The sequence below is a fragment of the Ambystoma mexicanum genome, chromosome 11, assembly GCF_040938575.1.
Source record: "Ambystoma mexicanum isolate Mex_15411 chromosome 11, UKY_AmexF1_1, whole genome shotgun sequence".
Lineage (NCBI taxonomy): Eukaryota > Metazoa > Chordata > Amphibia > Caudata > Ambystomatidae > Ambystoma > Ambystoma mexicanum.
This window is the reverse complement of record NC_090934.1, coordinates 914,028,012-914,051,791: the sequence shown is the minus strand read 5'-3', so window position 1 is coordinate 914,051,791 and position 23,780 is coordinate 914,028,012. Positions and strand designations below refer to the sequence as shown.

The following is a 23,780-nucleotide window of genomic DNA, read 5'->3' as shown; positions in this document are numbered from 1 at the left end:
CGCTTTGCTCCACAGCGCCATCTCCGCCCTCTTCTTCACTTGCCGCTGTGTAGAGGGAGACATAGAACACAAGCATCAGGGTGCTATACAATGGACCCCTAGACAGGAAGCAATAGCAGATGAGTGGCACTGTCAAACATCACTTTCATCATGTCCCTCCACAACACATGGGTCAGTGCAGGCAAAACACATGCAGTAACAGGCATGGCGCATGCTATGGACATTAGCATACATGTCCAAGGGACTCTTGAAACATACAATGGTGGTTTGAAACGCACATGCATCATGGGTCATGCCTATCACATGCACACACTTCACCGTAATTTCATCCATCTGGCCTCGTACACCCCAGACACAGTGGATACAAGGATGACTAGGCTGCATCAGTGAATCTGAGCATTGTCACAGACATGTGTCATGCATCCATGGCATTCACAAGTCAGACACGCAGGTCAGACACACAGACATGGACACCATACATGTACATGGCATCAGCACCCATCCCTGACCCCCACCCATGTCCAGGAACAGAGACTGGCATGCTCTCATGTGTCAATTCCGCATAGAGCTCCCCATGTTGCATTTAAACACATGCACCAACCATGTGGTTCACACATTACTGGCATCACATGCATGACCATGAAGTCCCTGCACACACACATACGTACATGGCCTATGTCACATACAGGCAAGTATCAGACAACCAGCACACTGCAACATGCCCTGTCTCACACTGCAATGCTTGGCCACTTACCGCTCAACTCTAGACGGGTCTGCCTCTCAAGGATCTGGTCGTGGAGCGCTGGGCGTACGTGTTCCAGGACCCTCAGCTGGATGGTACTCATGCGGCCCCAGCCCCCCTCTACGAGGCCCCAAGCCTTTAAGAGGGTCCTGGACCTCAAGTCCTCCCAGCGCTTCTTGACTTGCTTGATGTTGCGGGTTGCCACCCCCTCCGCGTTTATGGCAACCACAAAGTCGTCCCAGATCCTGTCCCGTCCTTCCTTGTTGGCGCGTGATGATCCGAAGAGGGCATCATAATGCCCCACGACAAGCTCCACCAGGACACCAACTTCCTTCTGACTGAAGCTGGTGGCCCTCTGCCCCTCTGGCTGGGGGTCGCCAGTGGTCTCAGATGGTGTTTGCCCCGACATGGCGACCCCCGAGGCAGGCGTGGGTGGGCAACTGGGTCCTGGGGCTGGGCTGTGGGGCGATGGTATACCAGTCGGGAGTCTTCTGTTCCAGCAGGGGTGGACACAGCAACTGGACCCCTGCAGATGGCAGATGTGCAGGCACAAAATGGCAGGGCACGATGGCAGCAGGCAGGCAGGCAGCAGCAGATGGCTCATGGTAGGCTGGTCGGGGCTCTGGGGGGCAGTAATTCGGCCTTTTGGGCAGGAGCGTGGTCTTTCGTGTGTTTTCGCGTGGCCAGCTTGATACGGAGTGATTTGGCACGTGAAATTCTTGCACGTCAGCGTATAATTCGAGGAAAGTCCCTTAGCGCGTAAACGCGTCAGCACGCATACACGATTTCATTGGACCAAAGGCCCTCAGAGCGTAAGCGTGTCTATGACGTATCGCGCACGGGCCTGTACGTGCTTTTCGTGGGGTGCGGTGCGTGTGTTTTCCAGGCGTTGGGGTTCACAAGCTATTACTTCACAGCGGGTGGGTGTTGGTTACGTGTTCTTCTACACGCAAGGCAGACGGTGAGTGGTACCCTGCTCGCCCAGGCCCAATCGTGTATGAAACTTCACGCGCACCCCTGAAATGCACATACCCAGGTCAATCACGTGTGATACTTCTCGCGCACCCCTGAAATACACGTACCCAGGCCAATCGCATGTGAAACTTTACGCGCACCCCTGAAATACACTATCCCAGGCCAATCGCATCTGAAACTTCATGCGCACCCCTGAAATACACATACCCAGGCCAATCGCGTGTGAAACTTCACGCGCCCCCCTGAAATACACGTACCCAGGCCTATCACGTGTGAAACTTCACGCGAACCCCTGTAATACACGTACCCTGCTCCCCCAGGGCAAATAGTGTGTAGAACTTCCCGTGCACCCCCGAAATACACTCACACGCTATTTTCCGAACTGCGGGTGTCCGTGTTTGTCGCGTACCCCTTTGCACGTCATTTGTCCTAGAGGCCCACAGTATGGGACATTCGACATAGCTGTATATACCTGCTTTTTGTGGGCGCACATTTTGGCGCACATTTTTTCCATGCGCAGGGACGCGACCACCTGCCTTCGTGTGGCGGACGTTTTTAGGCCTGTGCGTGTCTTTGCCTGTGCGCTGTTTTGCCCTATTCGATTCCATGAATACGTGTTGTAGGCGAGCATGTGGGCGTTCCGCGTACTTCCCCCGTGACGCCCACATTTTCACGAGTTGTTCCCCATTCCGCATGTCACGCCCCATGTTCCGCCTACTTTTGTTATGTGCGCCGCGCTATGCGCGCTTTCGCTGTGGCCTTAGCGCACGCCGTTAGATGACCTGTGCGCCGGCGTGTGCCGCGCACTTTTTCAGCGCACATGCCAGATTTTACTCGCGCACGGACTTCCATGAATAAATGTGCGCTGGTTTCCCTGCGATATTCGCACTTGCACTGCGATTTTCGCTCTTTCACTGCGAATCGCACGTTTTCGCACGCTTGCGCCGATATTTTCAGCGCACATTAATTCCATGAATCGGCCTGTAAATGAAGAAAATAACAGTTTGCACATTGCAGTTAATAATATGGGTAAATAGAAATTTGGAGAGCAGACAACTTTGCAAGTGACACTTGATCATAGTAGATGGGAGAAATGACAGTTAGCTTGTTTTTACAGTTGGCAGTTACTCTGTTTACATGCATTTATACAAGAGATGTACATATACCATAGATGCCAATCCTCCCAATTTCGGTGGGAGACTCCCGATGTTTCTTTGAAAAATATTGTTATTTTTCACGTTCTCCCACTGAAAATACATCTTTGCCCAATGCATTCTTATGACACTAATTTCTCCCGATTTTTCTGAAGAAATGTCCCTCCCAGGTGCGGCAGAATGTTGGCATGTATGATGTACTGTGCAAAAAATATTAGTACCTGTACTTTGTGTTCATGCATTTGGATGTGCATGAATCTGCAAGTAGAAATGTCGGAGAGTTTACTAGTAATTGCTGTAGGTGCTTTGCAGTCACAGTGCAATTGTAGTCGGAGTGATCAACAGTACATCTTAGGTGCTGAATTGTGATGATGGAGTTAAATGTGGAGGTCTTGCATGTGATTGGTGGATGGTTGTGTGACTGGTTAACAGTAGCCAATGAGGGAATGGTGCAGAGAGTGAAGTGGAAACGGTGGAAGGGTTGCCCCAGTGTTACTTGCGCGTTCCGTGGACAGTGCGGCTGTTCGCAGACAGGACATGCCACATCCGGGGCTTCCGAGCATGAAATGGGAGTGTATTTTGAGGATTAGTAAATCAGGTTTTGAAGTTCTGCTTCGTATTGAGAAAGGCTATGCATAGTGAAGATGGAGGAAGTGGAGAAAGTCAGGGTGGTGGTGCTTGGAGATATGTTTGTGAATGGTTTGGAGCAAGATGCAAAATGTAGGAATGTGGGAAAGAATTATAATGTAAAAGGAGTGGAGGTGGTGTGGAGCACTGTGCCTGGTTTCAATTTGCAGGCAATGGTAGAAGTTTGCCAAGATATGGCTAGGGTTAGCAGTCCACATGTGGTTGTCCTGCACTGTGGTGCTTTGCATTTGGGTTATGTCAGTGCCCCTACTTTGTTGGAAGATCTGCAAAACTTGGTTCAGTGATTAATGAAGCTACTTCCAAATGCCAAGGTTATTTTTTCTGGTTTGATTCCTAGGTCAATATGGGACAATAGTTCTGTTTTTTGTCCTCAGCAAAATGTTGTTAGGTGCGTAATCAACCGAGGCATGTTTGCTTTTATGACTAGAGCTGCCATGTTCTTTTGCAACAATGAGAACATTGACTCTGGTAATGTTGATTACTTTAAAGAAGATGGCTTGTCTTTATATTTTAAAGGGAAATGCCATGCTGTTTTGGAACATAAGGTTTGCTTTGGAGAAGCTAATGTGAAGAATTTTGGAAGAAAATAAGGCGAAAAAAAAATTCAAAATACAATATAAAAAGGTGTTGCTGAAGCATCTGCAAAAACCACCAAAAAAGGGCTCTTTTCAGAGCCAACCTCAAACGGGAAATGGGGCACCCTATTTAAATTTTAATTCCCCACGCTCAGATTTTGTGAATTGTTCGTGGACACTGCAGTTGTCCGAGGACAGCGTGTATTACATACAGGATTTTTGAGGTTGAGAGGGATGCAAATGAATCGTAGAAGAGCAAGGGATTGGTCAATAGGGTTTACTGGGTGTGATGTGTGATCAGAGAGTTTGTTAGAAAGTCTTTTTCCTGAGAGGAGAGGAGATAGCTATGGCTGTGTGTTTCAGAAAGCAGATTGTCTGGATTTTGGGAGATTTGCGGATAAATTGGTTGGAGGTGCATGCAGATCACTTCGGAGTGGCTGTACATCTTGGATTCCCTCATATGGAAGTGCACTGGCATGGAGTGCGTGGAATTAAGTGAATTTGATACCTCTTTGTGCTACTTTGGTGACACAGTGTCATCCAGACATTATTATTATTCATTGTGGAGGGAACAGTTTAGGACATGTCTCTGGAATCTCTTTGCAATTTGCAGTGAAAGAAGGACTTGGGAAAGTCATGGACATGTATCCCAACTCCAGAGTAATTTTTTCCCGTATTGCGCAGAGACAAATGTGGCTGCGTTCCTCTTCATTTGGGTCCACAAATGGAGAAAGCAAGGCACAATGTTAACAAGGATGTCTGTGCCTTTTTGATAGATGTTGGTATGTTCTCTTTTCACAATGAAAACATTATGTTTCGTAGTACACACATTTTTCGCAGAGATGGAGTACATCTTACTTATGCCGGCAATCAAATTTTTCTGCGAAATATACAAAATGCATTACGACCTTTTTGGGAATTACAGCAATCTATTTTGCAAACACAAAAAAACACCACAAAAAGGCTCTTTTCGGAGCCACCACTTCCTAATAGAGAAAAGTGCAATGGTTATGACAGGGCAGCACTGCACAGATTTTAGATGTCCGCAGACTTCTAAAAATGCACAGGGCCCTCCACATTTCAGTGACACTTCTCTTTTTGAACTGTGAAAGACGGCTCTGAAAAGAGTCTTTTTTTTGGTTTTTGTTCTTTTATATATTTTTGGTTTTTTTTAAACATGACGCCCAAGGAAAGGAAGGGAAAGGAGGGTAAGGAAGGGACACCAACCACACAGATTAGAATGGGCAGGTGCAGAGAGGACGATGTAGGGTGGGCCTTCTTCGGGCAGGTAGCAGTTCTTCTCATGCTCCTTGACCACAGTCTCGAAAGCACTTTGAAGGTTCTCCCCCTGCTGAGTACAGCGTCGCAATATATGCACAATACTGTGACCCTCGAAAAGTAAGGATAATCAGCATCATGTATAGCCTGCAAGGCAGCTGGAGGGATGCGCTGCCCCACAGGAGTGTCTCTTGTGGTGGCAGGAGCGGAAACAGAGGATGCTTTAGGGGAACTCAACCTACTACATTTATCGCAAGGTAAAACCTCACAAATAGCCCCACTGTGGAACGATTTTGATTTTAGGTGTCGCTTCATTGAGGTAGTACCATAGATGTACAAACCCGATTTCCCATGACTCAGCACCATCTTGCACTGATTGCAGGCCACATTGTATGGATGTGCTTTTGGTACTCCATCAACAATGGTAAATAACCTCCACAATCAAGATTCACAGTGAGATCTAATAGTAGGGACTTCCACTACCTCATCCTCTTCATCACGCTCCTCTGTATCCTGACACCTGTTCCCCTCTGCAGGCCTTCTGGCAGGTGTTTGTGGTGGAGAGGGTGGGGTTGCTGCTGAGACAGCAGTAGCACCAGCAGCGGCCGTGGATGCCACCGGGACAGCAATTTCAAAGAGCAAGAGCAATCCAATGCAACAAGGAGCAGTCTCTGTCCTGCAAGCCCAAAAACAGAATAAGGAGCAGCTCTGGGGTGTGGCCTTTTAAAGGGGTGCTGGGGTGCACTGTCCCTTAACATTTCAAACACCAAGAAAGGGCTAAATAAATTCGAAACAGTATGCAGATCGCTAGGGACATAGTGTGGGACATGTGCAAGGGTGAACTTTCCCAGGAAAATACCTTGGATTGCTGAAAAAAAAACCTTTTTAGGTGTCCGAAGGCCTGGATAGTGTTTGTTACGCTTAGTGCGGGTGCGGTCACATGATGAAATCGAGGGTGTTCTACGGACAGTGTTCCATTCTCCGAACTAATTAAAAGTGCGACACATGTGCAGCGGACAGTTGCGGACAGGCACGATGTTCGTAGGGGCAAGGGTGTGCTACGCATGTGTGCGGGTGTTCTACAGACAGTGTTCAGGTCCCTGAACAAAACAAATGTGCGTCACAGCTTTGCGGACAGGCGGACGGCTATGTGTTCTATGGCCATATTCATTCTGGTTATGGACAATGCGAACAGGGGCTATGTCCTTAGGACACTTTATTTTGCATAGCTACCAACATGAAGACGTCTTTACTTTTCTGCAGACACCCCCATTTTTACTACGGCCAATTCGAACAGGGATAGTGTCCTTAGAACACCCCCATTTTGGTTAATTGCGGACAGGCGGACATCTTGTATGTCCTAAGGACACCTCCATTTTGATTGCCAACGATACGAACAGGTATAGTGTCCTTAGGACACCCCGATTTCGGTTAATTGAGGACATCCCTGACAGTTGTGCTGTCCGCAGACACCCTAACTGCCTTTTTAAAAAAAATAAGAAAGAGGAATATACTAACAACACACTTAATATTTTATTATTGTATAAAAGTATAAAAATTACGAAAGAGAATCTGAAACAAATACAGGGGAATTAGGGGTTTGGACATGATGGATGGTAGGGGAGGAAGGGATGGAAGTCTCATCGTAATGCTTTTCTTGCTGGGGAGGGTTTGGTGATAGTTGGCTGGGACATGGAGAGGGGAACAGGTACAAGTGGGACAGTGATATTGAATTTTTTGTTTTATATGGTCCTCCACAAAGTTTTAAAAAGAATCACATTTTTCATTAACAGATCCATTTTTAGCTCCATTCGCTGCAGAGGATTTTCTAACATCTCTCTTGGTATATTATTTTAAATGTCTGTATTGTCTGTTAAAAATAAATTGTTAAGTACACATAAAGTAATGGTTATTAATTGACTTATATAGAGAAGTGTAGAGTCGACCATTAGTATGACTGTCTTCACCCATTTCATCCCGAGGGAAATTTTCTTCCAGCCATTCCAAAGAACTGGACATTTCCGTGTAAAAAAAAAAAAAATAGTTTTAGTGTACCTAATACAGAAAGTTTATAAATATATATGATAAATGTAGTGTACTCACTAGTTTCTTGCTAAGTTTTGCTGTTACTGCTGCGTAAGTGTCCTGTTGTTTTTTGCTGTGCAATTTCTGTGAGGTAATTCTGTGTGAGGCATATTTATTGTGTTTTGCTATATTCCACTACGTTGCATATGCTATGTAATTGGACTGTTAGGGCTTCATTATGAGGTGGGCGGTAAGGGGTTAACGGCGCTGGTAAAGATGCCGGAGCCGTTAACCCATTACTGTCCTATTACGAGGTCCGCTCGCGGGACCCGCTCTGGACGCCTGGTTTTACCAGATGTCCATAGCGGGTCCTGCGAGCGACCAAGCATGCTAACAACGGGCCCATCATTAACAGGCCCATTGTTGGAATGCTCCCCATTCCCATTGAGCCCTATCGGGGCTCAAATGGGAATGGGGATGGTCCGGGTTCCCTGAATGGGGAAATACTGGGCCCTCCAAGGTTGGAATGGCCCGGTATTTCCCCATTCAGGGAACCCAGACCCGGACCCGAGTTTGGAGACAGCGGCATGGCTACCTCCAAACTCGTAATGAGGCCCTTAGTGTCTTACATACACAGTTTCACTTCTCATTTATTATTGAATGTAAATTATTTAAGTGCTGCTTTTTTAACATTTTAGTGTGTTTTTGGATGATATAACAATGTAAGATACCCCCTGAGTTTATGGATAGTGTTAATGTTGTCCGAGTCTGTCCGGGAACAGGCGCATGGTCCGCGGATATCAGACCCACTAGTGCAGGTAGGGGGGTTCAGTATGTTTTATGTTATATGTATATAAACTAAGGGAGTCCTAGTAAACATTTATCAAATTTACATTATCTATATATCTATATGCAGTGAAAAAACGTTGTTACAGGAACTGTATGGTTAAGTTGCGCTACTAAAAACCTATAAAATTCAGTAAAAAAACGTAAACGGGACGTTATGGTTAAGTTGCGCTACTAAAAACCTATAAAATTCAGTGAAAAAAAACGTTAAAGGGACGTTATGGTTCCAAGTAAAACTGAAAACCCCCTGAAATTCGCCAGTTATGGTAAGCCAAGCAGCCATAACTCGTGCCACCACCGTGCACTGCTAAGACTAACACCCAGGACATCAAAGATGACATCACTAATGTCATTAATGACATCACTGATGACATCACATGTGCATTTACTTTTCATGAAAAGTCTGTACAAGGGGTTCTCATTGTAATGTTGATAAAAAAAAGTGTCAAGGATAATTGGACTAAATATCATTAGGTACATAGTGCATTAAGCAGTACAGTGATACAAATAGCATTCTATTATGAAGTTCTTTACTATACTAAGATACTCATGTAGAAACATAGGCATTGTGTGAAGCATACATGATGGAGGTGCAATGTTAATAATCTTGCCATGTTGAATAGTAAAATGATAAATGCTAATAAGAGTTTTGCGTACTGTGAAACATTTAATAAGTAGCTAATAACACTCCTACATAATTGCATTATTGCAAACAAAACAGAAACACACAACACATACAAATATGGGCATATACAGGAAAAATGAAGTAAACAAAAAAACATCAGTATTACCAGACAATCTTCATAACCTAACTGAGTATCTTCGTGCACAGAAATGATTGCTCTGCTTTAAAGCTATTACTTCCCTATGTACACGTATCACATAATGTGACTGGACCCTAAGGAAAGTAGTGTGAATACAATGTATACAAATATGAGCATATCCAGGGAAAGTACAGTAATAAAAAAACAGCAGAACTATAAAAAAGTGATGATAACCTTACTGATCATCTTCATACATAGAAAGCATTGCTGTCTTCCAAGTCTGTGTGTTACCCTATGTATATGTTTCATATGCTGTGAGTGAACCCCAAGTGAATTACTGTAAGAACATATTTGAACTATAAGTCTACAAATATAGTACACTTTGAATGTTTAGTTCCTGACTGGTACTGGCCTAGATAGGTCAGTAAAGGAAAAAAAGAGGGAGCCAGGTCATCAAAGATGACATCACAAATGTAATTGATGACATCACTGATGATATCACATGATGTCCTGGGTGTTAGTCTTAGCAATGCACAGTGGTGGCGCGAGTTATGGTTGCTTAGCTTACCATAACTGGCCAATTTCAGGGTTTTTTCAGTTTTACTTAACCATAACATCCCTTTAACAAAGTTTTTTTTACTGAATATATATATATATGATCCAGAAAGTATTCGCTAAAGTGGAGTATGTGGACGAACCATTACCATCGGAGGGTGGAGGAACATCCATTAATTGTGGTAAATCCAAACCTGTAGATACGGGAATACTGTGTTTCTTATTGAATTGGGCTTCACCCAAACTGGGCATCCGTTCATGGATTGTTTTCAAAGCATTTTATGTTTAAAGAAAACTTTGCTTGGGAAGTGAGAATTATATTCTCTGGAGAGAAAGGCAGCCATTGTCAGACCCTTTAAAACAAAAGATGTCAACACAAAAGGAGAGAGAAAATGGACGTAAGGAGCAAGCGATGTTCTTATTTTGTGAAAAACAAACCAGTGCCACCACAAGTAAGCCCAGTAACAAACCACCGGATGCACAATGCAACGAAGAAATAAAACTCCTTAGAGAACTGGAAAAACTCCAAAGAAAGGAGATTAGCAAATGGTGGGAGGAATTCTCATTACAAAACTATGTTGACGTGGGACGGGTTCCCAGAGGATTACGCATACTCATAACACCGACTTTTGAAGAGCAGGACCCCAAAATGCTGGAAGAATGGGGTGAATCGAGTAATAAATGTTCAGTAACATTTCTTAACATTCTAATAAAGTATGCTAAGATTGATCGGCAAAAAGCACTTCTTAAAATACAAGAGATTGAAGAACTTTTAAAAAATACCAATCAGAGTGAAGAAGGCAAAGCCATCCGAACAAACATGGAAAAGGGGCTAAAAACATTCGAGGATGAAATAAAGTTGCGGAAACAGCTCGAATTCCTGCGAGACAAAGATGATTATGAGAAAGGGAGAGTGTTCACATTTGCAAAAAGATTTGACACTTTAAGACAAAAACTCCCAACCATAATGTCGAACGCAGAGAATCAAGCATCCAGCGCACCATCATCCTCAGATGTTGATACTACAGAAAGTGAAAATGAACAGCCCCAAAGAAAGCTGAATTTTTTAGAAGAGATGAGACTCTTAGGAATGGATGGCAGAAGCAACAGTATCAACAAAAAAACAAGAGGCAGAGGACGAGGGCAATCAACCAAGTCTCGAGGAACAAAAAAACAAGGAGGAGCAACCGCCTCAAATGCCGCACAAATGGACAAAACAGACAAACACGCTCTGGAACAAAAAACTGATGATAACACCTTGTAATGCGCCAGACATGTCTATTATCAATCTAACATCACATAATTTGTCGTTAGAAGAACAAAATGTGCTAAAACTTGGTTTGAATTTGTGTCCCTCTGCTCCTTACAACTACGCAGAAACCAGAATTGATTTTGATAAATATATGCGCAAGCTACGCCTGAAGAAATTTTTCGCCTCCAATCCATCAAAGGCAAAGGAAGATGAACCATGCATTGGCTATACACCTTTGGCCATAGAAGAGATGAATGTATTGAGAGATCTCATCCATTTGGAAACAGAATGGCAGGAAGATGAAGACATAAGTGACCCACAATGGGAGCTTATGAACATCAGCCCTGATTGGTCCTGCAAAAGCGATCTTAAACTAAAATCACGTTTCAACCCCATGTTCAATCCTGGTGGCAGCATTGAAGCCTTCCAGGATTTGGTTATCAATGACCTTAAAAAATTCAGAAAAACAAAAAGTGACTTCAAAAAGAATCTCACCTATCGAGAAGAAGAAACTCTGTCCAAAATATGTGCATTGGAAGATTATGTCTTCAAACCTGCTGATAAAGGCACTAACATTGTTATAATGAATCGGGAGGACTACATTGCTGAAGCTAATAGACAATTGAAAGATCCTAAATGTTACAAACTATTGGACAGAGACCCCACGCCAGGTATGAATGATAAACTATTTAACTTATTGATGAAATGGCAAGAGAAAGGATTACTGGAAGAGGAAATGTGCAAATATTTACATCCAAAGTTTCCTGTAATGCCTACCATTTACTTTCTGCCCAAGGTCCATAAAAACAAAATTAGACCACCTGGGAGACCTATTGTGACACTATGCGGGGCACTACTTGAAAATGTGTCCAAACTAGTAGATGAAACTCTAATCAAGTTTGTCACCAGTTTACCGTCATATTTACGAGACACAAAAGATTTCCTTAATAAAATAGACGGTATACCATGGCAAAAAACGTATCTACTAGCAACATTAGATGTGGTATCGCTATATACATCAATAAAACACACCGATGGCCTGAAGTCATGTGAATACTTTCGGAAAACAAGATCATTGAATTATTTGGAACACACCAAAATGATTTTAGAGATGATCAATATCTGCTTAACCAACAACAGCTTTCTATTCAACAACAAATTCTACACACAGTTGCAAGGAACAGCAATGGGCACAACATTTGCTCCCTCATATGCAAATTTAACAATGGGGTGGTGGGAGAAGTGTATAGTTTGGGTTCCCCATAATAGCCACCATACGGACAAAGTTGTCCTTTGGTTGCGCTATATAGACAATCTATTTATAATTTGGGATGGAACAACTGAAGAATGGTTGGAGTTTGTGAAATCACTCAATGTCAATGAATACAATCTGCAGTTCACTGAGTGCCACAGCAAGACTGATTTTGTGTATTTAGACATTCTTGTAACTGTGGCGGCAGATGGACTAGTTACTGAACTTTATCGCAAACCCACCAGCTCCAACACTCCTCTGCATGCAAAAAGTAGTCATCCCACAGCCCTGAAGTGGAGCATCCCCTATGGCGAATTTATCCGTATTAGGAGGAACTGTTCACAACTAGACACTTACGATAAGATCTGCAGAGATATGGCCCAGAAATTTCTACAAAGAGGTTACCCTAAAAAAGTACTGGAAAGAGCGTACATTAAAGCGCGACAAAAGGATCGCTCCACTTTACTGATGTCCGAAACTCAGAGAGAGAGTGTAAAGGAAGAAACAGATACCCGACTCATTTTGACATTCAGTGAAGCTTCTAAACATATTCGCCATATTATACACAAACATTGGCATGTACCCAAACAAGACGAACATTTGAAGAGTATTCTAGGTCCAAATGTTAACATTACATTCAGACGCTCAACTTCATTGAAGGATAATCTAGTATCCAGTTATATGAGTCCGAAAACCCCACAAAGTACCTCGAGCTGGTTAAATGCCAACTTAAGAGGCTTCCAAAATTGTGCAAAGTGTAAAGCTTGTAAATTTGCCAGAAACATCAAAAACTACCTACATCCAGTTCTACAAAGAAATGTGCCCATAAAATCCAGGATCACATGTGAAACAGAATATGTTGTGCATGTGCTCACATGCTCATGTGACAAATGGTATGTGGGGAGTACAATCGGCAAATTGAAACTTCGAATATTGCAACACATAAAAGCTATCAAAAATGTCGATCCCACATACCCTATGGCTTTGCATTTCCAAGAGAAGCATGGAGGCAGATTGGAAGGTTTTGAATATTTTGGCATATACACAGTTCCAAAAACAGCCAGAGGTGGGAATCGAGAACTCTCCCTCAGACAATCCGAAACGAGATACATCTTAGACCTCGAGACCAAGAAACCTAAAGGCCACAACCTAGAAGAAGAATTGCACACCTTTCTAGGCACATAATAATAATTTTTTCAAAGAGGACTGCAATCTTTACGGATGTTATGGGTAGCCTTGCTCTTCGATAAGAATTTAAGAATGATAATCATTATAGTATGCCTAATTCTTCCCCTTCTTTTCCTCCCTTTCCTCTTCCCCCTGTCTTTTCCTATATACAGACAAGTTTTGTTTAACAAATATAAGTTTACATGTGGCTGTCATTGAGAGATGTTTGTTTTTTTACTAGCATTAAGGATAGAAGGTCTATCAATTTAAGAAACTTTTTCATACTATATAAAAGCTTTGAATGAATTTTAGACCAACTTTTCTCTTTTTCTATTTCTTTTTTGCTATTTTCTCAATTTTAACATCTTTTTATACTCTTTTCCTTGTTCCTTAATGGGTAAACACAGAATAGCTAACAGTCGATAATTCCGTCTCGTTGCTTTAAGGTATGGTTTTAGTATTGTGTTCTTAAAGTTAAAATGCTATTTTTTAATTAGCGAGCATTAATTACGACAGAAATGTAAAGCACTAATCACTTTATTGATCTTTGTACTGGGATGCTTACTTTTGAAGCTGCTAAAGCACATTGCACTTTATCAACAATGTGTTGGCCTAGTTAGCTGTTAAAAGGCACTGGCACTTTATTAATAGCTGCTAAACATTGCGTATTTGCACAGTTATTCATAATGTTTGCACTAGCACTTTAACCGATGCACTAAGCATTTCATTTCAACATTTTAGCATACCCATATATACACAAAAAAAATCCTAACCGGAGATTTATATACAATAAAGGTCAAAAACAGGTTAATTTAAAACAGACATAAATTGAAAATGGGCATTTACTATAAAGCTCAATTTAAATGCGGGACGTTTGCAAATGTATTAGCATGGAAATTTTGTTGTATACAGTAACCTTGGCACTATAGTTAAGTCTTAGATGCCACATTAGTTTGCCTAAAAAAGTAATTACATGCAGAGCGATGTGCATACTTGTTTCACTTTGGATTTAAAATGCAATGAATGGCAGAGTAAATGCATTTTCAAATATGGCCGTCGCTTTTGACTAGGAGATTATGTGTTATACGTTACTACTCTCTATCCCGAAACCATAGAGAAACTGTTAGGCTTATAGTCCATTTTCTGTGTTCCTTACCCCCAACGTGAACAAGCGGTTTGTTGCCGTGAAACGCGTCGTTGTTTTCGTGTTTCTTTCTCTGTCTTGGACTTCATAATTATTAAAGTTATTTCGTGCCTGTAACATCCTGACTTCCTGACGCTGTGTTTGGAAAGGACTGCCTAAATCCAAACTTCTTCCTGGAGTGCCATCCATTTATCCTGCACCTCGGTACGGGGATTCTTTCTGATATATATATATATATATATTCAATGAAAAAACTTTGTTAAAGGGGCGTTATGGTTAAGTTGCACTAATAAAAACCTATGAAATTCAATGAAAAACCTTTGTTGAAGGGACGTTATAGTTACAAGTAAACCCAAAAACCCCAGACATTTGCCAGTTATGGTAAGCTAAGCAACCATAACTTGCGCCACCACCGTGCACTACTAAGACATGACATCACACTCTTAAATGTAGATTCATCAAATGGCACCTCATTTATAAGCCTTTACATTATTTTGAGACTCCCCTCTAATTTTGCCCCTCTTGACAGAATCCCACCAAACTTTGCAAACACATTCGGGATCAGGTCAGGAATATCATTTCATGCAGGTTCATTAAGTGGCGCCAAAGTAAGCTATCCAAGAACTGCTTTTCACCAACCCAGTAATGCAGAGGTGTCTGTGAACTTCACAGGACTGTTCGTAAACATCCGAACCATTTGCAGACTTTCACAGTGAAAAAACACCTGTTTTTGGCTTCTTGCTGCCATATTCCATCCCAACCTCATCACCCCTCACCTCCCCAGAGATTATTTGGTAAGTTTGACAAGTCCAATGTTGTGTTTTTTTATATGTTTTTACTGCAATGTCCGTGGAAACCGGCCACTGTCCGCGAATACAAGATGGCAGGTGTTTCCAAAAATCTGACGCACCTCACACTTCACTCCAACCAATCGGCGAACACGTCATGTGTCCGAGGACATAACGCAAGCCGATTAGCCAATCAGTGTCCTGTCCGCTGAGCGAACAGGGAAGTGTGTCCGCAGAGCGGACATAGATATCACAAATTTTTTGAGACCCACTTTTTGGTCATTTTAAAAAAGTACTGGATGGATTTTCACCAAATTTACAAAATCATGCTTTCGGAACCAAGCCACCGCTCCTGCTGAAAATTTGGTGAAAATCTGTCCAGCGGTTGGCACGACGGAGATTTTTTCTCCATTCAGTCTATAGGAAAAAAATACATTTTGGGACCCCCCCTGTAACTTTTCCCCCCTGGACCAAACATCACCATACTTTGCAAAGAAATTCAGAGTGAGCCATATACTATTTTTGCAGAGTTTGGTGAGGATTCGTCCAGGGGGAGCGAAGTTATAAGCCGCTCAAAAGTGCTCTTGCTATGGGTTTAGCAACTTAACCATAACTACATGGCCGCTACCGCAGGCCATGTAACAAAAAAATAAAAGGTCAAATGTGCAAAAGGTGAATTAGGACCATTAACATTCGACCAATTAGGTCATTCGATCAATTGTACTTGGTCAAATTGGGTAATACGGGCAGATTGTAGGCTTCGAAGATTTCATTGCTTATACAAATTATTACAACTGAATGAGATAAGGATGGATATATGTTGAGTAGATGCAACCTAGTTCAGTAAAAAAAAAAAACAATCATTGCGTTTTTGCCATACAAAGGATTGTTTTCCAATCCCTTCCCAGGTCTCTGCGGCAACTTCAATGGAAATGTGGGGGACGACTTCCGCACAGCCAGTGGTGTGGTGGAGAACTCACCTTCGGCTTTTGCCAACTCTTGGAAGACTCAAGGTTCCTGTGGTGATGCACATGACAGCTTTGAAGACCCTTGTGCTTCTAATACAGGATCAGGTAAGTGTAAATCAGAGCTTCCAAGTACACAGATGATCATAGGCCATTTCTACTCCAGACATTTGCTTTACCAAAGAAGCTGTTGGAACGTTACTTACACAGACTCTATATCCTGAGCTGCCACTTACATTGCTTTGACCAGAGCCACCCCAAAGTAGTAAAGAACTTCTTGTGGGGAAGAGAGGGAATTAATAGGAGAAGCTGGGACCCAACAATTAAGAATTTCTCTGCATTATACCACATCTGCTCAGTCTAATAGTTCTAAAAGAAAATATTCTGCCAACTCTATGTGTGAAGACCATTTTGTGTTCTACATACGTTTCTGACATCAATATGTTATTTTGCAGAACAATATGCTGATTTATGGTGCCCTATGCTAAGAGGTAGCATATTTGCTGAATGTCTGCCACATGTGGACCCTACCCCCTACTTCAAGGTACGTTGTTTATGTTCTTCAACCAATGGCAAACATGTGAGCTGCTTGGAATCCACAATATTACTTACGCTCGACACAGGCTGCAGGGGTTGGGAGCTGGGATGGAAGAATTGCATTGAGTTAAACACTCTTTATCTGAACCTTTCAAGATTGACTTGGTAGGTCTGTGGTTCTGGTGAATGGCCATTAGTTCAAGTGAAAGGACCTTTGGGATTGTTGTAAACCGGGTCTGTTCACAAAAGCGGAATTGTCCAAATCGCCGAGGCTAATAATCCCAACTAACAATGATGTGTTGATTTCTTAGGGCCTGATTCGTGGAATTATTTGCGTGCTGAATTGTGGATCTGAGAGCCATTCAGCACTCAAAACCCACTTTCGTCGATTCATGGAATTCAACTTTGCATGATGAATCAGTACTCTGCAGGGCTTTTGCACAGGTGCGGCGTGTGTCTGTGTGCAGTTGAGCGTGTTGCGTGAGGCTCCACGCAGAGGGTGGGTTGGGCCTACGCAGATCTCAAAGTAGGGGGCAGAACATGCAGAATAAGGAAAATTGTGGGCGTTCCAAGAGACAGTCTGTGCGAGTCAATCGCATGCCCACAACGGCGCAAAACAAATTGCATTCATGGATCTGACTGCGCAACCTCATGTCAGGGTAATGACCACACATAGCTCCTGATCTAGCCGCCACCCAAAGGCAGGCATACAGACATTTGTGCATTGGAATCACCATGCAGAGGTAAGATTGCTTGTTGGGTTTAGGGGCGCGTGCATGCAGACGAAGAATGTTTGGGGAAAATGTATAGCGGCATAGGGGCCGAAACAAATGCAAACAAGATCACGGTTAGAGTGACCAGCCATTTTTTCCCTTTTTCCCAAAAAGGGTATGTGAATATTATCTTTGTTTTTGACTTTGGTGAAATATGTCATAACTATTTTGGTGATATGGTGTGTCATAAGTGTTAAAGTCACATCTTACTAACACAGAGGCACAAAATATGTTTTAGAGTGTTTGTGTATCTCCGAATGAATTTGTTATGAATGTATTTGTTTTGTATAATGGTTGTAAACCATGTATGTTATTCTAAATAGCAAACAACATTTAATATAAATAATGAATAGATTTATATTTTGGAATAAGAAAATCTTCTGTTTGACCAGATGCTGAAAGTGAGTGAAGCATGAGGAAGTGCAACTAAAACAGTGTCTGATACTTATATTTTATATTTTATATTTATATATTAGTACTTGTATCTTTCCCTTTTGAAACTGGTCCCTCGAGAATAAAGCATTGGGGAATCACCCACATGTGACACACGACTGAATATCATGGCCAGATATGTACGATATGGCTGGCTTTAGAGGTTGGCAACACGCGCGAGAATAAAGCATTGGGGAATCACCCATATGTGACACACGACTGAATATCATGGCCAGATATGTACGATATGGCTGGCTTTAGAGGTTGGCAACACGCGCGAGAATAAAGCATTGGGGAATCACCCATATGTGACACACGACTGAATATCATGGCCAGATATGTACGATATGGCTGGCTTTAGAGGTTGGCAACACGCGCGAGAATAAAGCATTGGGGAATCACCCATATGTGACACACGACTGAATATCATGGCCAGATATGTACGATATGGCTGGCTTTAGAGGTTGGCAACACGCGCGAGAATAAAGCATTGGGGAATCACCCACATGTGACACACGACTGAATATCATGGCCAGATATGTACGATATGGCTGGCTTTAGAGGTTGGCAACACACTGTTTGCCCTGATCGTGAGCAGGTGCTGCCGGTGCTTTTTAAAACCATTGGAACTTCGTTAGGCTGATGGGTAGGCGCCTGGCCGAGCTTCTAAGGGCAAACATTACAGATAGTGGGCTACAGAGTCTGCGCGTTCAAAGTGAGGATTGTCCCCCCACAGGCAGGGTAGGCATCACTGGTATGGTAAACATTGCTGCTAGGGTCACCATCACTATTGTGAGGAATCTCTTTCTCACTTCTAGACTAAGCTTGGTTCATCCTTTGCTTGAATTTCACAACATATACAAACATTCATCATCAGTGCTACATTTACAGTAGTGAAGATTTCAACCGCAAAATTAATTCATACAAAGCCATGTTGGTTTTGTTGTTAGATGCAGAGGTTAAAAAAAGCAGGAACTAACAGTGCAAAGTTCTACCTTTTTTGCAGTTCTTTTTCTTTTTATTAATTTTTGTTTAACGTCTCCTCGTTTTTCAAGAAGCCCCTCATAGCAGCTATACCTAAACTATACTATGTTTTGACCAGAGAAAAACAAATAAAAAAGCCCACGAAGATCCAATCTTAAATCACCCTCTCTCCACGGCTGTATGTACCTCAGTCGTTGGAAAACGGACTGACACTTTCTAAGACGGACAATATACATAATTCCTCTGCCAGCAACTCACCGCCCCCCACTCTCCTCCCCACAGCCTTGCAAGTCACCATACCTCTACTATTCATCTTACATGTCAACCGCTGCCTGCACATGGACACCCTCTAAAGCATCGTTTGCGGAAATTGCTCTTATAAATAGAGAAGCCTGGGGCTGAGTCATTTCCCCATGTGATGTGTCCTGCTATGCGGACATGTGTACTACACTTTATTGATGCAGGCTGTAAAGTCCCAATAATTATTTAATATTTAAGGGAATTATTTGGAACAGCAAATCCCAGCAATTGTGTTTCATTGGCAAGGCTGAAGAGTGGGCCCTGGGCTCAATGTGGAGAATTATTTGCAGGTCGGCAAAGCGTCTTCCAGCTGCACTTACAACGAAATCCTTTTCCTAACAGAGATGCAAGTACGATGTCTGCAATTCAGACAGCCCCGAAGACGCCCTTTGTGGAGTGCTCTCAGCCTACGCCTTGCAGTGTGCTAAACATGGGGTGAACATCACAGGGTGGAGGGCTGATGTTTGTGGTAAGTCGTAGGAGTCCGCCACGGAGCCCGACAGCGGCTGTTAGCAAGGCTTTAAGTGGGCCAGGGCCAGCACCGTGAAGCATCATGCTTTGCAATGATGCATATTTACAAAAAAGCAATACATTGCCATTTGCCATTAAGGCGGGGCCTTGGCAGGGCACCTGTATGGCATGCCAGGTACATGCTGGGATGTTAAGGGATCTGTCAAGCACCTTTGTCATTTCGGGATGTTTCTCAATTTCCCCATGAACTAAAAAACCTATATGCTGCATGTCATATTCTCGAAAGAAGGGGCCAAAGTCACACTAATGATCAACAAAGGACAACACCGGTGTGGGACATCTCTAGACAAATGTAAATACAATGGGCCTGATTTACAGAATTTTTTGCATGGTGCAAACTGACTTTGTACTGGTGCCAACAAACACACCGATTTACAGAACAATGCAAAGTGTATTTTTGCAGTGCAAAGTCACTTTGCACTACAAAAATACACTTTGCACTGTTGTGTAAATCACTTTGAACTGAAAAAGTACTCTTTGCACTGCGCTAAATGGGCCCATTTCACAGTGCAACAGAGTACTTTTTCACTGCAAAGTGTTCTGTAAATCAGGGTGTTTGTTGGCAGTGCAAAGTCAATTTGCACCAGTACAAAGTTACTTTGCACCACGCTAAACATTCTGTAAATCAGGCCCAGTGTGTCAGGGTGCAAATCAGATATAGAGGACCTGATTTACAAACGCATTTTACAATTGCGCAAAACCATTGGGAAACACTTTGTAAATCAGGTCCAGAGATTCGTTGCACTGTATTGCGGATACATTTGCAGCAGTTAAAATGCAAAGGGACTGTATGGTCTTGCACAACACCAGCAGTAAATGTGCCTTTAGTGCGAGCCTTCAAAACAGAATGATTTGAGGCCAAATCCCGGAACATACCACAGGTTGCAACCCATGCATATTGGCCGTTGTATTGCAAAGACTTTTGTGATGCACATCTGGAAAAGCACAAGTCTGCTAGTTATGTTGCAAAACTGAGTTGTTTAAGGTTAATTAAGCAATATACCCTGATTGGCGTGGCCATTACTGGGTCAGTTAGTGCCCAGGGGCCGAGTTACAGGCCCGAGTGAAGGGAGGGCCTTAACATTAGCCCTGGGGCATTACCCAGGGGGCTCCAAGCTGAAGCTACCGCAAACATAAATACAATGTTTTAAAAGCTGCGGTTTACTTTCTAATTTTTATGGGTGCCTCCAGCCCGGAAATCTTAGAAGAAAAAACGCAGCTAATGCTTATTTAAAAAAAAGAAATAAGCACTTTACCAGATGCAGCTTTCCTGCCAGCAGTCTCTGGTCTCCGTCCTCCGGCACCAATGAAGCAAAAGCCACCCAGTGGTAGCTTTTGTTTATTACAGCTGGCTGGCTTTTGCTTCATTAGTGCCACAGGGGCAAGCACAGGAGGCATCCATTTCACAAAATGGATGCCTCCTAGTGATTCACATTTTTAAGTTTCAGCTGCATTTGCTCAATACTTTACATAGGGGATTTTAAAAAAAATATTTTTTAGATATATTTTTGTTTATTGCCCATCTTTTTAGAGCGCACTATTCCTTTAACAACGAAAGGCAGGCATCTAGAAAAGTTGCAGGATGCGTCAAGCATCCAGCAATTCCTTGCTATTCTAGCAGCTTGGTTGCATGACACAGTGATAACTGACCTGTTTTGCTTTTCTGATAGACCCTGCAAGCAGCTGCCCCAGTGGAATGGATTATAGCTATTCTGTGACATACTGCAACCGTACTTGCAAGTCACTGAGCCAGCATGATGTGCAGTGTGACATTTCCACCATCCAGATGGAGGGCTGTAGCTGTGCTGATGGCAGCTACTTGGATGACCATGGCCAATGTGTTTCCCTGGAGGACTGCCCTTGCTTCTCTGGCAGTGATGTGATTCCAGCCTGTGATACCTATGAGCAGGATGGCCAATCATGGTAAGTGTGCTAGTAGGAGGCAGAACCCATCCCCTGAATGTTTGTTGCAAGGTCTTCTCTCTGGCAAGTTATTCATAAGTTGTGAGACTACCTTCATTGGGTCATCTCTGGCTTCAGACTCTTTGGCTCATCAGGATGTCATCAATGGACAACTCTTGGAAAGTGATAGGTTTCTGGGATGAAGACCAGCTTAGAATCTGGATAAATGACCCACACCACCGGGGGCACCATGCTTCAAGTGTGTTATTTCGATCCGCATCAGTTGAGCCAAATGGATGAGATTGTAATTGTTTGCAAAAGGAAAGACATGTAATGGATCATAATGTCCCCTTCACATGGAGTCTTCTGGTAATCTTCCGATTCATACAACAATGACAAACTGGCATGCGTTCACTTTGATGTCATGCAGCTATATTGCTTGCTTTCAAATCCTCCACAGTGATTTTCTTTGCATGCTTAGAAATGTTGCTCTTTACATAGTGACTTGCACAATCTGAGCAATGGAAAGGCCCGGCATCTTGCTCCACCAGTACCACTGGGATCATTGGGGATGAGATGTTGTAAATTATTCTCATACCTTTGCATTCAGCCATGTTGATGTTTGGACAGCCTCTCTGTGCTCCGGGTATGTATTTGGGGCAATGCAATCTTGGTGGCCGCTGTATGACATTTTCTAACTAAATAATTTTCTTCTGCTTCCAGCATCTGTATTGGAGGACTACTAGACTGCAAGGGACCACCGGCAGTGATAAGTAGGTTTTCTGAAATCCTGAAATCATGAGATCATCATAAGGTTGTTATAATTGTTTGCATGTTTGTTATGTTGCTCAGAAATAGGATGTTAACAATCGACAAGTACTCTATCACATCCTATAGGTTTATGAATAGTAGGGGATTTATGAATCACTGAACTGATTAAATTCTTTTTGTGGATTGGTTGGGTAGTACAATGCTTTGAATGTTATACAGGATTACAGTTTCAGTTGGGGTGGCAAGTCTCAGTTGTGCTCATGCTTGGGTAACTGGTTTGGCATTTGCTTTGTGGCTCAGTTGATGATTACTTGGTGGCCCATTGATCCTGTGAATTGGTTGTGGTCTACTTGCTAAGCTTCAGCCTTATGACTGCTAGTGTATAATTTACCATTATCCCGAGAGCTTATTGTATGTTCAAAGTGCAAACGATATGCGTTTTTGTGACTGTCCTCCCAAGTTCATCACCGGGTGCCTATAATGCTTTGTTGTATTTATTAAGTGATTTGTAACACTACATTGCAAGTCAAACCTTAGCTTCGGAGTGCTGATGCAAACAAACTGGCAGGCTTCACTAATGCACTGATGCATGTTGATACACGAATCACTGTCGAGCTGGTACCCAAATCTCATATACTCTCTTTTGCAGCGTGCACTGACCCTATGGTTTACTTTGACTGCAGTAAAGCAGGCCCAAATGCGCAGGGATCTGAATGCCAAAAGAGCTGCACTACTCAGGATCCAAAATGTGTAAGTGGTCTAAAGGGGATCTGAAAGCCATGGTCACTCATTCTGATGAGAACATCACTGTGCTTTGTGTGGGTGGGATTACCCTTCGGAATGTTCAGTGGCACTTAGTTTAACATTAGTGCGTATTTATTTCATTAATTTACAATTGGATGTCCAATCCAGTTGATTGTGTAGTGCAGAAAGTAAGACCGCTGTTACTATGAGCTTCTCATGGGGACTGGCTCCATTGGTCGAAGTGGGCGGGAGCGGTTGGGAGCATTGCTCTGTTACCTTTTTATTAGGTTTTACTGTTCCTATTCTTTTATTTTAAAAAGAAAACGTTCTTGAAGGGTTTCTATCTAAAATAAAAGTGTAGGAAGAAGTTGAAACTTGAACTTGAGTTCCCGGCACTGAACGTTCCCTTAAACAGCAGGTGCAGTTGTGTGGGGGAGTTGTGTTGTGTGTGAGAGGGGGTGTGGCGATGGGGTTTGTGGGAACTTCTTTTCAGACACTTCGACCGCTTACTGGCTCCTAAACATGAAAGCAAAAATACATCTCATTTCCTCAATTATTAACTGAATAGTCCTTGAACAGCTTGCTTTGAAAATCTCGGCCTGTGCAGAAAATATCCAGAAGCCATTTATGATTTCTACAGATGTCTCTGTTGTAGATTAGACTTATAAACATGTAT

General features: G+C 42.8%; 1 protein-coding gene across 6 annotated transcripts in view; it reads left to right on the top strand.

Annotated features, from left to right (window-relative positions):
* Window positions 1-23,780, top strand: part of LOC138503907 (mucin-5B-like) — a 444,631-nt gene that overhangs the window by 116,963 nt on the left and 303,888 nt on the right. For all 6 annotated transcript variants that reach the window (XR_011279729.1, XM_069623995.1, XM_069623992.1 and 3 more), the window contains exons 13-18: window positions 16,074-16,238; window positions 16,586-16,674; window positions 19,499-19,625; window positions 21,358-21,610; window positions 22,313-22,362; window positions 23,010-23,110. Coding sequence is in view for 5 of the 6 variants with exons in the window: in XM_069623995.1 (XP_069480096.1) it covers window positions 16,074-16,238; window positions 16,586-16,674; window positions 19,499-19,625; window positions 21,358-21,610; window positions 22,313-22,362; window positions 23,010-23,110 (785 nt within the window). In the remaining variant the exon portion in view is untranslated. The remainder of the gene's footprint in view (window positions 1-16,073; window positions 16,239-16,585; window positions 16,675-19,498; window positions 19,626-21,357; window positions 21,611-22,312; window positions 22,363-23,009; window positions 23,111-23,780) is intronic.